Below are 16335 nucleotides of genomic sequence, written 5' to 3' on the forward strand. Positions count from 1 at the left end.
AAAATAAATAAATAAAATCAAGTATATGTATTTGAAGTAAAATGTTCTTCTTCACGCCAAAACGTGAAGTAACTATACAAAATTTCTGTTGGAGAACTGGGGGTTGTGGCACAGATGTTTTTGCACATGGGCGCCAAATGTCACGGATCGGTCCTGTCATTGAAGATACGGGTGCAGATGTAGCTGAAAGCTCATCAGGGAGTCAAGTATCTCGTTACCTCTCAAGTGATGAACCCCTGATTCGTGTGAAAGAAAAGAATAGTTAAGTGCATACTGCTCTGCTTGAAGGAGGTTTAGTTTTATTGGAAGACTCTATTGTCATGGAAACAAGTAACTCTTTTTGTAATAAAGATAGGTGGACCAGAACAAGGGCGTGTTTGCCGGGAGTAACAATTAACGATGTTACCAACAGATTGCCAGTTTTAAGGGTGGTAAAGAGAACATTATTATTGACGTGGGGACTAACGATACTAAACGAACACAATCTGACCATTTGTTGGATAAATATAGGACCATGCTGAAAAAATGCCGCGAGATAGATCATAAAAATATGTATGTGTCTGGAATTATGCCCAGACACGATACGAGGGATTATATGCTGGAAATCTTGTGCATTAACTCAAGACTTGAGGGAATCGGCAAAGATCTGTGGAGGAAATTTTAATTAGTGTTGACCGCACATGTAGGTAGAAGGAATCTTTTCTGTAGAGGCAGTGTTCATTTGAATAAAGTGGGTACAAGGGTTTTTGCCAGTATCATTGAGGATACCTTAAGTGTTCAGGAAACCTGATAGTAAGAGGGGAGAAAGTTAATATAGATCCGCTTTTTTACCTGATGATATGGTTCAAAGTACAATAATTCTTGCACTAACCTTAGAAATTCTTGTTTGTTGCCGCAACCACCGATATTGGCAAGATGTTCTGAGGGCAGCAATGTTTCAAATGAGCGAGATAAAGCTAAGGAAACAAGCCTAAATAACTTCAAAGATATGTTAGGGTATTACATTATAGGGGAATACTTAGTCTTAGTTGTGTCCAGAATGATGTCCCGAGCACGTAATGGCTGAATTTGAATCCTGGTTAGGACAACTAGTGTTGTCATCATAGAGATAAAAGAAACGTGGTACCATTCGGAAATTGGGGATGACGAGGTCGACTGGTGTGTATAATGTATTTAGGAAAGATAGGGATGTTAGAATGGATGATGGGATTATGCTTCTTATGAAATGCAGCCTGGAGAGAAAGCAGTTTTTCTGAGTCTGCAGTTACGTCTGACAGCATAGAATTTGTGTGGTGTGAGTTAGTTGGAAGCAAAGGAACGATAACAGTGGGAGTAATCTACAGACAAGAAGATTGTGAAGAGTACGACAGTCTCTAATTGCCAATGGAATGGGAAAGTAAGCGCAAATGTGGTGGGTGACATCAATATTCCTCAGACTGATTGGCATAAGTGGGAGGGAAATTCACTATGGGGAATTTCCCTCCCATTTTAAACTGGATGATTGTTATTTGTACAAGCATGTTTGAGAAAATACTAGGGGTGAGAATATTCTTCACCTCATCATTATTCAAAAATTAGATGTATCACAGGGCTCGGAGTAGAGGAACTATTGGCAGGTAGTAATCACGCAGTGGTCAGTTGGACGATGAAGAAAGATGTTGCAGTAGCTGAAAGTAAATACACCAGTTTTAATTTCAGAAGAGTGAACTATGAGAGTTTAAGGCGCTATTTGGCATCTATTAATTTGGGCTAATGCAGAGAGAAGGTGGATACATTTTGAATTTAAAGCAATAATCACAGAAGCTACGAACGCATATATACTATAAAGAAAATATTGCAAGAGGAGAATGCCGAAATGGATGAATACAGAGCTGGCCAATCTAGTAGAGCAAAAAAAAGATAGCATGAGAAAGTTACAGAGCGATGAAAAGTATTGCGCCAACAGCAGCTACAAATTGATCTGTAATAGTACCACAAATAAGGTTAGGGAAAGTCTCAAAAGCTCTGATTAAGAGTGCAATCCAGGGACATTTAGAAATAAATGGCATTTTGATGAATACAAAATATGGTTTTCTTAAGAGAATATAATGTTTAAGTAACCTAGTTATGTATTTTGACACAGTTACTCATGAACTGGATTTAGGGAGAAATTTCGACATACTCTACTTTATTTGGATTTTGGCAAAGGCATTTGACTCAATTTCGGGAGCTTCTTAGTCAGATCGACTAAGAAGCTCCTGGAAAGCGTACAATATTTATCTGATATCAAGGACCATGTGATCCGTTGACACCAATCGCAAACGGTTTCTAATATTTTGGACAGTGAGTAAAATAAGGCGCAAAATGGTTTGAGCCGCTGATGAGCCTAAAACCTACAATAAGAACTAACTTGAATACCTTTTTTCTTACTTTGAGAAGATTACTAATGATTTAATGTAGTTTCAGATGCGGCTTCACAACCAATATTTTATACGAGAAGAATTTCCCTACCCAGTAGGCGGAAAAATAAATACAAGGTGGTCATCGAGATATTTAAAAGAAAGAACAATCCTTATGTGTAACTCTGAAGTGTGAGACGGATTCCTACATTCCTATTAAATGTAATTCTCCATTAGGCTCTACATAGGTTTAGAAAATTCTTTATAAAAAAAAAAGTAAACCGCAATACCAGTTCTACAACTTTTTTTAAAAAATAAAATGCTACATAAATTAAGATACCCTTGCTTCACAAATCCATCACGTAACAAACTGCCTTAGGTATCTTCTACGTAATTGTTTTTTATATTCTTTTGATTTATCACTCTTTGCGGGTAAAGTTCACAGCCATGACCCTTCTATTATAATTCGAAGACAGAGAGGTTCAACCTTTAAAGCGGGTGGAGGAAAATCCATGATTTAGTATATTAGACACGGTCTGTCCTACTTTTGCAAGTAATTGCTTCTTGAAAATTTTGTTTTATGTAATACAGAACTGCTCATTAAATTTGTCAAATTTGGTAAGCAGCAGATATTTGGGTAATGCATTTCTTTGAAAGTATCATCTTAACTTTCAGCGTAATGTTAAATCTTTATGGGAGTATAGTAATTCGCTGTTTGGGAAGATCTAGATTAAAAACATGCGTAACTGGAAGAATTACTTAAGAGCCTTTTCACTTGAGGCTATACTTAGCCGATTTCATCTATAGGTAATGTATTTGAGATATATTTCGTGTTTTTCATCCAACAAACATGCGGTTTGCATGTTTGTTGGATGAAAAACCCATTTTCATTTTCTATTTCTTCTTAAGCGCGTTCACGAATGCGTAAAGCGTCTAGCTAATTTTTTCTTTTCTTTTTTTTTTTCCTTTTTTTTTGTAATATTTCGAGTTATCTCTAGGACAACATAATGATCAATTCTGATCATTTGCAAAATTTCTGGGATTTTTTAACCAAATATGTAAATAGGTTAAACCCTGTCCCTTGTACATCCATTACCCTACTAGAAAAAAGGACCGAAACCCCAACCCTTTTTGAAATGGCTTTCTTAGCCAGCAACCGAAATGAGAATAAGAGGTTGTCAATCGCTCTCTACCAGGGAGGATAAATGTGTAGAAATGTTATACATGCCAAGATTGCGATATGTAAGACATGAAGTGATGAAACAAATATTACGAGATATTCAAGGGCGTTTTAAAAGTTTGTGGCTTGGGTATGAAGGGTTCATTTGAGGAGTCGAGGGAAGTGTTGCTTTTGAAAACAGTCAATGAAATGCATTGATTCCAGCTACGAAGAAAGTTTTCTCTTGGGCCTCCAGGAATGCAGGTACTGCAGAAATGATGTCACTAGTGGAGGAAAAATGGATTCCAGCCAGGTATTTTTTTACAAATTAGGAAAGAGGTGAAAGTCGGTTGGTGCTAGATATGGTCAATATGAGGCGATGGTCCAAGATTTCAAAGCCGCACTCATGCAGTGCAGCCATAGCAATGAAAAATGACAGACTTGTGAGCAGACACGTTGCCTTAGTGGAACAAGACTCCTCTACTGAGTTTGTCTTTTGTCGCGATGTTTTCACTAAAAGCCTCTTAAGGTCTGAGTAATAGGCCCATATGACTGTCAGACCTTTCTGAAGGCAATTCACTAGCAGCACTCTACCGGCATCTTAAAAAACCGATGCCATCACCTCTTGTGCGTTTTTGATCTGCGGTCAACAACTTTGGGATTCTACAGCTTTGACCATCTTCCAGGCTCTTCCTTCCTCGTTTAAATCCTTCTGCTCACTTCTTAACCACGGAACAGGAAGGGGCATCTTCCTCCAAGGTCGTAACCATATCCTCATGAATTTATTTTGGCCTTGGTTCCTTTCCCCCGCAAGTATTGGATGACTGCACGGTGGGTTACTATTTCTGTATTTATTACGTACAGAAATTTTTAATGCTGTACCACAACCTGTCATACTCAAGCCACTAGTTCTAGATTTCTGAAGAAATACTTACTCACCTTGTTTTATTTATCTTCTGATAAATGTTCCTCAGAATCCAACATTTGTAATTCTGATCATGGCTCCCGGGGCAGATCAATTCAATCAGATACAGTCTGGTGTAAATCGTGCAGAGGAAAGTCAAAATCGAGATTTCAATGCAATTAAAGTAAGTAAATATAAAAAATTCACTTTCTACTTGAATACAAGCAAGGATTCATTTCGTTATATTTGATGACATCCTTTAATATTTGACCATCTGTGTTCGTAATTTTATTCTGTAAATTAGCTTTCAGTTTCTCCAACGTGTGAGGATTATTTTTAATATTTACATATTTGTGTTCGCGAGGAATTTAAAATCCATTTATTATCTCTATATTTGTTATTATTTTATACCTTTTTCTCGGCCCTCGTGTATAGCGCAGTTGTTAGAATGCAACAACTCCCCACATCTGAGTTCGAGTTCCGTTTATGACGTGAGGAATTTTTATGTGCCTTTTTCACAACGTTGCTGAGTTAGTCGGTCTCAGGCGAGGGTAGTATGGTTTTTTTTCTCCTGGAAACTCGATATTTTCTTCCAGCAAACAGAAAGCCGAACATTCGCAATTAAATGGAGCACTCCTTCAGTTCAGACCATGGGATTTAGAGCTGTACAGCGTGTCCAGTCTCGCAGATCAATGCGAGAATGGACAAAGTACAGCACATGAGTTGTTGTTGTTGTAGGGTTTAGGCGCATCAACAACTTGGGCCATATTGCACCGTATATAATACGCCTGTTAATTGCACGTGTCCTGTAGTCGATTTGCTGTTTGCCTGACGAAAAACAAGAGTTTCCAGAAGGAAAAAAAACAGGCTACCCTTTCCTGAGACCGACTAACTCAGCCACGTTGTGGGAAAAAAATTACTCTCGACATTGACGGGATTCGAACTCAAGTGTTTTCCACCCAGCATGGGAAAGACGGTGGTTATACCAACTGCCGCACTTGGGTAGGGGTACTCACAGATTAACGTACCAAATGTGTAGTACCACCCTAGTGGTAGTGGAGAATGAAAAAGACCTGGATTTCTCCCAGCATTACAAATAGGCTGCCATGACAGCTCATGTGGTCTTGTCAATGATTACAGAATACACAGGAAATTTGCCAGCAGGGATAAGGAGTTGATAATCCCATTGTATAAGGCAATGGTCAGGCCACATCTTCAGTACTGCATACAGGTCTGGAGGCCTCATTTTAGGAAGGATGTGGATCTGTAGGAACGATTGCAGAGAAAAGCAACAAGATTAACGAGAAAGAACAAAAGGATGGTCTTTAGCAAGAAAGGCTTCAGTTCTGCAAACTGCAGCGTCTGGAGACTAGACACCTGCGAGAAGATCTGATTAAGGTGTTCAAGGCGTTAAGTGGATTGTGTAAGCTAAATGTTAATGGCATTCTTCCTCTTGCTGAGACTACACACATGAGGGAGCATAAAATCAAACCGAGGAAGAATGGTTTCAGGGCAGATGTGTCGATATTTTCGCTCAGCCAGCTGATAGTTGATTGTAGGAACAAACTTCCATCTGACGTTGTGGAAGTGGATAATTTGAAAAAAAATTCAAGGAATAACTATACAAACTATTAGAGTGGATGGACACTGTACGGGAAGTGTTGGGGTTTTTTTGCCTGAAGCTCTATGAACTTTATTTCTTGCATCGTTGCTACTACAAATACTAATGCTAAAAACTCTGACTCACAGGGTGATGTGTTACCTTAGCTCTTAGCAAACCCTTTTGACACTACGTTGGACCCGTTTCGAATCTCGTCAATGAGCCTTTTTTTATGAGCCTTTTTCACAACGTGGCTGGGTTAGCAGGTCTCAGCGAGGGTAGCTTTCTTTCCCCATAAACTCGTGTTCTTCCTCCAACAAACAGCAAATCGAATACAGAACATATGCAATTTACAGACGATATACGGTGCAATATGGCCTAAGTCTGATGGGCCTAAAAAACCCTTCAACTCCTTTGGATACGTTCTGTCCCTCTTAAAGTAACCTTCATTGCTGGAACACATACCTAATATCTCGTGGGGCTACCTTTTATCCTTAGTACAGCTCGTAGGCGTCTTGGCATGGACTTCACAAGGTTTTGTGGGGTGTTCTGTGACCCATGAGTTGCACAATGTGTCTAGTAATTTCCTCGCGTTGTGAATTCGATGGTCGTAACATCGAATGATCTTTTCCAGTAGGTCCTAAACATTCTCAATTGAGTTGAGATCAGATGAATTGGGTTGGCGACCATGAGAGGACGGGGAATTCATTGTCATGTTCCTGACACTAGTCGTCGTCCTTTATATCATGGTTCGTTGTATTGTTGATAGACGCTGGAGTTGTCTGGATACATTGTCATCATGAAGGGATGTACTTGGCAAACAGAAAAGTAGGCTTTCCCATAGATTAACAATAATCATAGAATCCAGGGCATGCAAGAAAACAGTCCCTAAACCATAACACCACTGCCTCTTGTCCCTGCGGTAGCACAGTTGGTATTATCACAGTCCTCACCACACCTGTAGAAAAGACCCCAGTTCCAATCCATCAATCACGCGAGAATTTTTTATTGGCATTTTTCCCCAATGTAGATGAGTTAGTCGGTCTCAGACAAGGGTAGCATGGGTTTTTTTTGTTACCAGTAAACAACAATTCGACCACAGAACATACAGAATTCTAAATCCCTACTACGATTAATCAACCACTGCCTGCAGCCTGCCGAACACCAACAGTGCATCCAGGTACCATGACTTCACTTTTCTTTCTCCAAATGCATGATAGAGTTGTAACAGGATTCATCAGACCAGGGTAGAGATTTCCACATGTCGGTGGTCAAGTGTTAATGCTGATGTGTCCCTGCAAGGACAGTTTCTTGTGTTTTACAGTGAGCATTGGTACCAGTAACGTCATTTTCCTAAGTCGATACAAGCTTGCTGTTCCATTGGTCTTGCTATTTCTTCGTTGTACTGGGTCGTTAGCTGGTACACTGTGCTGCTGTGTTACGAGACATGACATGCTATGCTAACCACGGGCGTCGACCACGCGTGGCTGTCCGAGTTGTGACCTTTGTATGGTTGTTCGATCTCTATTGAGCCAGCTACGGTAGACTCGTGACACCACAGAACGGGAGCACTTAACTATGTTGGCTGTTGTCGAGATACTGGCACCTGCACGTCTTGTCCCCACAATCATTTCATGTTCGAAGTTGGAAAGATCTCGATGCCAACCGATTCTTTCTCACAGACGCTCAAAAAGTGATCGCCACCTGTGCGAAATACAATCTTATATCAGCCATTCCCGACTTTGAGCCTTTACCAGCAACTCAGACTAGTCAATTCCTACATAAAGGGGTGTTGCTAATAAAAAACCAACTGGGTGTATGTGCACGTTTGTAAAATCGCATATTACGGAGTATACCAAGTCTATTGCTACAGAAATATTTATTAGCATTCTTGTTGTTTATACAAATAAACTTCGTGTTTTTCGAAAGGGCTTGTTTAGTTCTGCTGTGATTAGTGGATCCGACTTCATTAATACTTACTGTTACTGCATTTGGTAGCAAAAATATTAGTCGACACATCAGAAGAAAATGTTAAACATTATAAATACTACCACTAAAAGCTAGTGCAGGCTTGTGAAAAATTTTCTCTTCTCAAACACAAAACCTAGAAGAATCTTATCCACCCATGCGTATTATGTCCATAAATTGCATGTGTTCTCTGTCGGTTTGCGTGGTTTGCTGGCCAAAAAACCCGTGATTCCAGGAGAAAAAACCTTGTTTTCTCTCTTCATTGACAGGATTCCAACCAGGTCTTCCACCTGGTGTGGGGAGGAAAGTGATTATAACTACTGGACTATTGGCGAAGACAATACCCTGGTGTGATGGCATTGGAAAGTTTTTCATGGTATGCCGTTGGACCAGGGATTTTTATAGACCATAAATGATGGATATTTTAGATGGCCAATCAATATTTTAGACAATGTTGTACTTTATGCGCTGATGAAATTTTACAGTGAAGGACTATACACGTTTCGAAAGGACAATTCTTGCTTCAGTAAAGGGCAAATGCGTTATGGCGCAGTTTGAAAGATTTCTTGCGAAAGGGATAGAGAAATATTTAAATTGAAACCTTTCAATAAATTTTCGACAGTTTGGAGCTTATGTTATCGTTGGTGTCCCATTAATTTTGATAGATCAATTTTAAGGAAGTGTGCAAACCAAATCCTGTAGTCTGCCCTGGTGACAGGGATTTACTACAAATTAATAAAGTAACTGTTCAGTTTTCTCATCGATGCCTTTTCCAGCGATAAACACATGCAACATGAGGGTGGTAAAAAGTTTTAAGACAGGGTATATAATTGGGTGATCGGATTTTGTTTCTCCATGATAATGCACCCGTACACAAAGCTCGAATTGTATAGGCGCTAAAATTCTTGAATGTGCATTTGAACACTTGAACCATCCCTGGACAGTCCATATCTGGCACCAATTGACTATTATTTGTCCAGAAACTGAAGTCTCATCATCGTGGAACTCATACTAAAGATGATGAAAAGCTAAAAGCAGCTGTGGAAGCCTGGTTTGATACCCAACGTGGATTTTTTAAAGAATTAAAACCTTTGCAGATTAAACAATAAACCCCACAATAAAATAAACCCTACAATAAAATCATCATCATAAAAATGGTAACATCTGTGCTCTTTTATTGATAACTCTCAATTACAACAGCATATATTAACAATAAAGCATTTTATACAGCAAAACGTACATTAGGCAGTATTACAGTTTCTACCCGTGAGAGGTCGCTGTGTAATCACAGTTAAAATTTACCTTAAGTGAGCTTGCAACATCGAACAGAAAATTCACATCTACTGAATCTGTAGCTGAACTTGACATTACAAATGACCAATATTTAAAAAAACATAATATGCAATCACTAGTCTTAAACAGATGCATAAAATTCTACATTGACCCACCCAATCTTTTTTGACGTCATTTATTTGTTAACTTTTGGAGTTAGGATTGCTGAAGAGATTCCAATACTTAACCATTTTGGTAAATATTGACCATTACAGTACTAGGAACCGTTGATTTGCAAGTTATATTCGGTATTAACTCGTGAACTGTTAGTCAATCCAGGTGGCTGATTCTGTTTTTTTTATGTTTTGATTTAATGGCTGCAAATGTGTTTAAAAATGTGATTCAGAAAGTAACGGCAATTTATTCATAGTTAAAATTTATGTTTTGTAATCAATTTTATAATTATTCACAGGTGGCGCGAGTAGTTTATTCATAAGATGGCGTCTCCTTTACAAGATCCGGTGCAGTTTTTCGGTAGCCATCTTGGTGCGGGCATTCTTTTAATGGAGGATAATGAATGTCCTCGCTCGCATCTTCCAGCGAATCTTAAGAGGGACAGCGTAGCATTATGGAATGGCTAGTGTGATCCTCAAGCCTTCAACAGAACATGCCTGCAATGCTTTATTCAGTGAGGCCCTGTCCCAGAAAGCTTTCTGAATTCGCACCTCCAAGAACGTGAAATAATAATTCCTGTACTAATTGCTTTCAGTAATGTCCCGCTTGTATTGTGACCCACAGATATCACACGGTTCTTTGTGGGTTTTCCATAGGTTATCTAGCACTATTTTTGGCCGTTCGTGAATTCATTTGCATAATCTGTAATTTTAGATCACAATTTGTCCATTCTTTGTGAAAAATTAAGGCACTTTAAGGCGAATGTCTCAATAACGTTTTGTGGTGATCCAGAAAATAAGTTTTTGATTTATTTTTTGACATTTCTGTGGCTAACTCGGTCGCACTGGATGGGGGGAAGCCATGAAATTCTTTCTCTTACTGGATTTCAAAGCTGGGCTGAATCAATGGATTGGAGATTACAATTCTATAACGTTGAACCTTGTATTCAAAAGAATGGGGATTGCCGCCTTGATAACTAATAATAATATTTTCCCTGTCTAATGTATTTTTATAACAAAATTATCGTTACTTTTGAATCACCTTGTATTGAGAATTAACAGCATTCTTGTTAACTGTCAAAACATTTCATACACCACGAGAGAAATGGATATAGTGTTAAATTATTTTTATTTTGTAATTTGATCTGTTTACTCTTCGAAATATGATAATAACTAACAATTACCCATGATGATTTAAGATCGCTTTTCAATAAATTCTTCTTAAATCGTATCTCAAAACAGTGAATACAATATGTAATGAAAAAAGGACAATCTCTTATTGCTTATTCGAAAGGATAATATCTTATTGCTATTCGAACTACAATAAAGGTCCTCTTTCCTTGTTGATTCTTTTGTCTTTTATTCACAGTATTCTAAATTTTCATGTGCTGTTTCAGTTCATTTGATGTTTCAGAGTAGGCATTATCTGAGAAAAATATTACCTCACTTCCAAGATTTCGTGAAGGAAAATTTAGCATCGCAGTATTAATCTTAAAATGATCACAATCTTCAAATTCTGTTAACATTAATCTCATAAGACATCCTTGTCGCCATCTTGTCGAAATGGTGATCAGAAAACTGTAGTCCCAGCCGTGGGTTCTCAAATCAAATTTCCTAATTCTGTGACAAAATTTCCTTCATGGCGTGTAGAAGATTGGTAATATTTATCTAGAACATTTACTATCTTGGACTAAAGACACTCCATACCAACTATCTAACATAAACATTTATATAATAATGAAAGATATAAAAGCAATAAAAAATCGAACTTTTTTTTGCAGGAGATTGTACATTTTTTAAATATAGGATGCATAAAAACCTTTCGCATTTTAACCAGTATTATTGATGAGAACTGCACGAGCTATAAGATACAGAGATACAATTAACTTTTGCTTCAATTTGAAAATGGAAGTAAAAAAAATTTTAAAATGCGAAAGATTTTTGAGCCAACAACTTCTCAAAGTCATTTTACGGTTAGCTTCATTCCAGTTGGATCACTTTTAATTATTAATTATCCTACCAAGACACACAACGAAAATTGGACATTGCAATGTCTTTGTTTGTTGTTTACCAAAACAATTTAATGTTTTACTATTGTTCCCAAGTAAGCATTTCAACATTACCTCCTCTAACTCTACTTGATATATTGACCTCGACGTCAATTTGTTATAAAGTGAACACGCATGTCCAGAACTACACTTATTCTATTAACCTAGGGGACGTTTCCAAATATTGTTGAACTCAACTATGTTATTTTTCTCTTGTATCTATTTGCTCGCTAAATTCAATGATTAAAACCAAATCACTCAGCCACCAATGGACACTCTAAGGGCACTTATCATAGGATAAAGGGAGGGTTTGAATACAAGACAATTTCTTATATTGGATATTTCAATTGATTGGGTCTCGCTTCAGATGGGCGATCTAATTGTGAAAATATTTCACAGACGAAGATATCTACTGAAGAGGTTTTATAAAACAAAGAAACAACAGAAAAAGTCTTCTAAAAGTTGTTCTCATTTTGTTCACCAGTAGGAGATATCCTATGCAAAACAGGCAGTTGTCGGCATAGGCACGTCTTTGTTGGAGAGGAAGGAACGATTTGGCTTCGTTCCATCTTTATCACAGCGGGAGAGAATAAGAGTTGCAATTCATTCTAATCCAAATCCTTCTGCATTTGAAATGGCGATTGTAAGCTTCTCCCTTAATACATCTCTCGTTTTATATCGAGGTAGGACTAGCTGGTTAAAACACGTGTGAGAAATGGGAAGCCTGAAAAAGAAAGACAAAAACATTAACCATGCGGATATGAATGCTCTTAAAAAGCAAACGTGTTATTCAAAATACGAGGGGTGCCTTTGCAGGACACTTACATCTCCGTATTGTGGTTAAGAGCGGAAATCTTAAAGGTCATTTCCCCCATCCCTCCCACTGGAACACGATCGCTTCCCGTCGCAAATCTGAGGAACTGCTTTTGGAGATCAGAACTGTAACACTTGAGAATCTCCCAAAATTCTCTGAAAAAAAAAGAAAGTAAATAATTTCAGTACAATGAAAGTAAGCTAAGAAGTGATAAATTCTGAAATAAAATAACTTTGATTTGCTTATTTACTACATTTTTCTTGAAAAAAAACCCTCAAAGTCGGCGGTGGCAAATATAAGTTGAGGATTATGTCAATTGGTTGTAAGACAATTCTTTTTACCACAGTTTGGTGCATGACAATTCGCTGTATGCCACAATTCGGTGCATTACAATCCAGTGTACAATACAAGAGAACTTTGTTCACACTTTACTTTTACTTCTGTAAGTTGCATATTTTAGAAAATAAACATGGGGGAGAAGTTGTTCCAGAGACCCAAAGTGGAGATCGTTAATGAACACTGGCTGTGTAATGCCATTTTCTGACGTTTGGTTTGCAACCCACGCTACAGTTTCTATTGAGTTAAGTTAGTAGTAGGCTAGTATCTTGGATGAGTTAAAGGTAGGCGGATAAGCTTCCCTTGAGATTGTGTATGGGATCCGAATTGGAGTCAAACTCCCTACATGGAAAAGCACTCTGGCCCACTGATGCATTTTCACCAGGACCCTTGGCGGTTCTCGACTCTCCTCAGTAAGGGATGGTACGCCAACGGAATCGTGCTGAAATAGGCAGGTACTCACTTTCTAACTTGCCTATGAGAAGGATCGGCGTGAATCTTTTTATACAAAATAAATGGATAAAAAATATATTATTTTCTTTTTTCTAAATTTCTACATTCCTCCTTTCTAGGTCGCCAAAATTTCTCTTGTTTTCTAAACCTTTTACGTGATTGATTTCATTAATTTCTGATCTGTGCGTGGTACACCAAATTGTTGTGCGTATACTAAATTGTCGTACTCGCCAAATTGTCTTAGCACCTGTTGTCTTTTTACCAAATTGTCTTAGCACCTGTTGTCGTTTAGAAAATTGTGACATACAGGAAAGCGTTATTCACTAAATTGACTCGTACACCAAATTTTCATGTACCAAATTTCCGCATACAGCAAACTTTCGTACAACGAATGGACATGGATCCATAAAAACAGGCTGCTAGAGCAGCTTAGGGTTCTTGTCAATTATATATAGGACTTTTGCTAGCAGAGTTAAGGAGGCGATTATCCCTTTGTATAAGGCAATGGTCAGGCAAAACTTGAGTACTGGTCTGGAGGCGTCATTTTAGGAAGGATTAAAGCTGCTGGAACTAGTACAGAGAACGGCAACGAGATTGGTGAGAGAAATGGACCATAATCTACCACACTGGTCCAGTGCGGGTTGGTAGATCGACCGTATTTAGCAGTCAGGAGCTTGAACCCCGGTCTACTTAAAGAGCGTGTGCTACTGCACTCCTGCTCCTGACCGCTCGGCTACGCTGATTGACCATAAAACATCTATCTTAGAAAAGCAAGTGCTTTTTTTTCTTTAACTTAACAATATCTTCGCTTACGTGTCTTGTATAAAAGCAAACAATAATAGGTAAACTGAGTACTAAGAGCTTTTGAGTTGTCATTTGCATGAAAAGTCAAGAGGACACGGAAGTATGAAGAGAAAGACTGAAATTTAAGACTCACAGGATTAAATTCAGTGGAATGACACCTATCTATCTTACTCGTAATGCAACACTCAGTAACTTAAAACATTTCCAAAAATCAAGAAAGAGTTTCCTTTTGAATTTACTCCTAAATCATATTTAAGAAATCGTGCCTAAATAGCAAGCAGACATTACTCTCAAAGTTCACTAAGGAAGATGATACAACAGCCAAAGATAATTCTCTTATGATATGAAATATCACGCACGCTAAACAACATGTTCTGCTGACTTTCTAAGAAACGATATTAAGGGAATATTTGTAATTTTATGTCCAAATAAATAATAAACACAAATAATAAAAATAATAAATAATAATTATTATAATTATATCGCAATTATTTGAGCTGAAATTTCACAGCACAAAACGCAATTCAGTTGTCGAGAAGTCCACAGATTGGCAAAATACTCTTAAATGGCCAAAAATATAAGCATTTTGCAATTGGCGTCAATAGATTCCTTGCTATCAGATAATATTGTAAGCTTGGAGATGCTCACCCAGTCTGGTCATGGGGAAGACAGGAAGTCTTTCCGATTTTCAGAAAGGTATTATTTTTGGAGCACGTTTAGCAGGAGCCACAATGGAAATCATTGATGTGTGTCCAAGGCAACCATCTCAAAAGTATACAATGAGTGGAAGACGAAAAGGGAATACACAGGAAATTTAAAGTGAATTGTGCGTCACAACAGAAGTGGTCACCTAATGACAGAAAATTTCAATTTAGACAAAGGAGCACACATTTCCAATTAGAAGAATCGGGGATTTAGTAGGTATACCTATGTGAAAACCACTTCGTTCTTTAAAAAATGGAAAGATTCGACTGGAGTGGTGCCGCCCAATGCCAAAATTGGACTGTAGAACAGTGGGAGAATGAGGGAAAAGGCGTGGAGTGAACTTCATGAAATCATGTATCCAGAATGTGTCTCTCATTCAAGCAGATGGAAATGATATCATGGTATGCGTATTCTGTTGGTACGGAGATCCACTCCTACTGTTATGAATATTTTTCTGTCTTATCAGACCAACTTCAAAGAAACGTATTATTTCCAACGTCTACTCTGGCCACCTAATTTTCCAGATCTGAATTCAACTGAGAATGTCTCAGTTGAATGTCTCAGAAAGGGCAGTTCTGCTTTACAGTTCTGTTACGACCACAATACAGCAGCTGGCAAATATTCTGATGAAAGAATGGTCAAATCTGAGGACTACCTCAGACACATGAATTCATGCCACTGTAGAATCTGTAATTCATGCAAAACGTGGTCCTACTGGATACTGAATAAAGATTTCCAATTTTTTGGTTAGTAAATTTATCTCACGATTATCAATATTTGTTCTCTATAAAATAATAATATATTTCTGATTATGTGACCATTGGACTTGTGGGACATAACTGTTGGACTTGTTACAGGTGAAAATAAGGGGAACTTGAATACAGTCATACAAGAATGAACTAATATCAGCAGAAATACCAGTCCATACCTTTTGGAATCAATGCCAAGACGTCTGATGCTGCAATCACTCCTAGAGAGAAGTAATAAAATTCTCCAATATTTCAGTAGGGTAGTGTATATACAACAGTTATAATAAATCGTATATAAACGCAATACAAATTTCTAGGAATTGTACTTTAATACTCTCTTTAGAAAGCAGACCAAAAAGAGAGATTTAAATATTATAAAATTAGTGATGTGGTATAAATCGAGCAACTTACTTAATGATTGGTTCGTCTTCGTGAAAACCATCATAAATAGTGACCTTCCTTAATTCTTCCATGTCTAACGTTGGACAACCACATACCAACATTTCGACTTCTTCGGGACGAAGCATCTGCAAGAGAACGATAAGGAAACAGTGGAAACACTTAACATTTAGCAGGCAAACCAAAGTTGTCAGTAATGAAAGAGTAAAATTTTCAAAGAAGTATATCGATATCTGGAAGAAATTTGAATGCATTTACATAAACTCTAAGTCTTCTGGTGGAATGAATATTTTGTGGTTTTCCTTTTATGCCAGATATATCAAATTCATTTTTCAAAGACCTTTAATGATCTGCCATCAATCTTATGTTCTACCTTCGTGAACACGTGCTTATTTTATTCCAAAAAGTACCAGGAAGGATGAACCAAAGGATGGACCTGTAGGGTTGTAGAAAAGGTAGATAAATAAATTTATTTATTAGATTATGTATTTCTGTAGATGGTAATTTCCAGGGAAGAAACGTTAGTTCGGTGAGTCTGGATTTGAAGTAGAAATGGATGTTGACCAGTTAAAA

General features: G+C 37.7%; 1 protein-coding gene across 1 annotated transcript in view; it reads right to left on the minus strand.

Moving 5' to 3' along the window:
• Positions 1 to 11790: 11790 nt before the first annotated feature.
• Positions 11791 to 16335, minus strand: part of LOC150077891 (putative E3 ubiquitin-protein ligase HECTD2) — a 67357-nt gene continuing 62812 nt past the window's right edge. Inside the window, exons 18-20 of the mRNA XM_090385510.1 lie at positions 15775 to 15890; positions 12328 to 12471; positions 11791 to 12226 (exon numbers count right to left, since the gene is read on the minus strand). Of these exons, the coding sequence (XP_090241636.1) occupies positions 12106 to 12226; positions 12328 to 12471; positions 15775 to 15890 (381 nt within the window). The 3' untranslated portion in view covers positions 11791 to 12105. The remainder of the gene's footprint in view (positions 12227 to 12327; positions 12472 to 15774; positions 15891 to 16335) is intronic.

The sequence above is a fragment of the Mastigoproctus giganteus genome, chromosome 11 (genome assembly GCF_048544385.1).
Source record: "Mastigoproctus giganteus isolate SK-2022 chromosome 11, ASM4854438v1, whole genome shotgun sequence".
Classification (NCBI taxonomy): Eukaryota; Metazoa; Arthropoda; class Arachnida; order Uropygi; family Thelyphonidae; genus Mastigoproctus; species Mastigoproctus giganteus.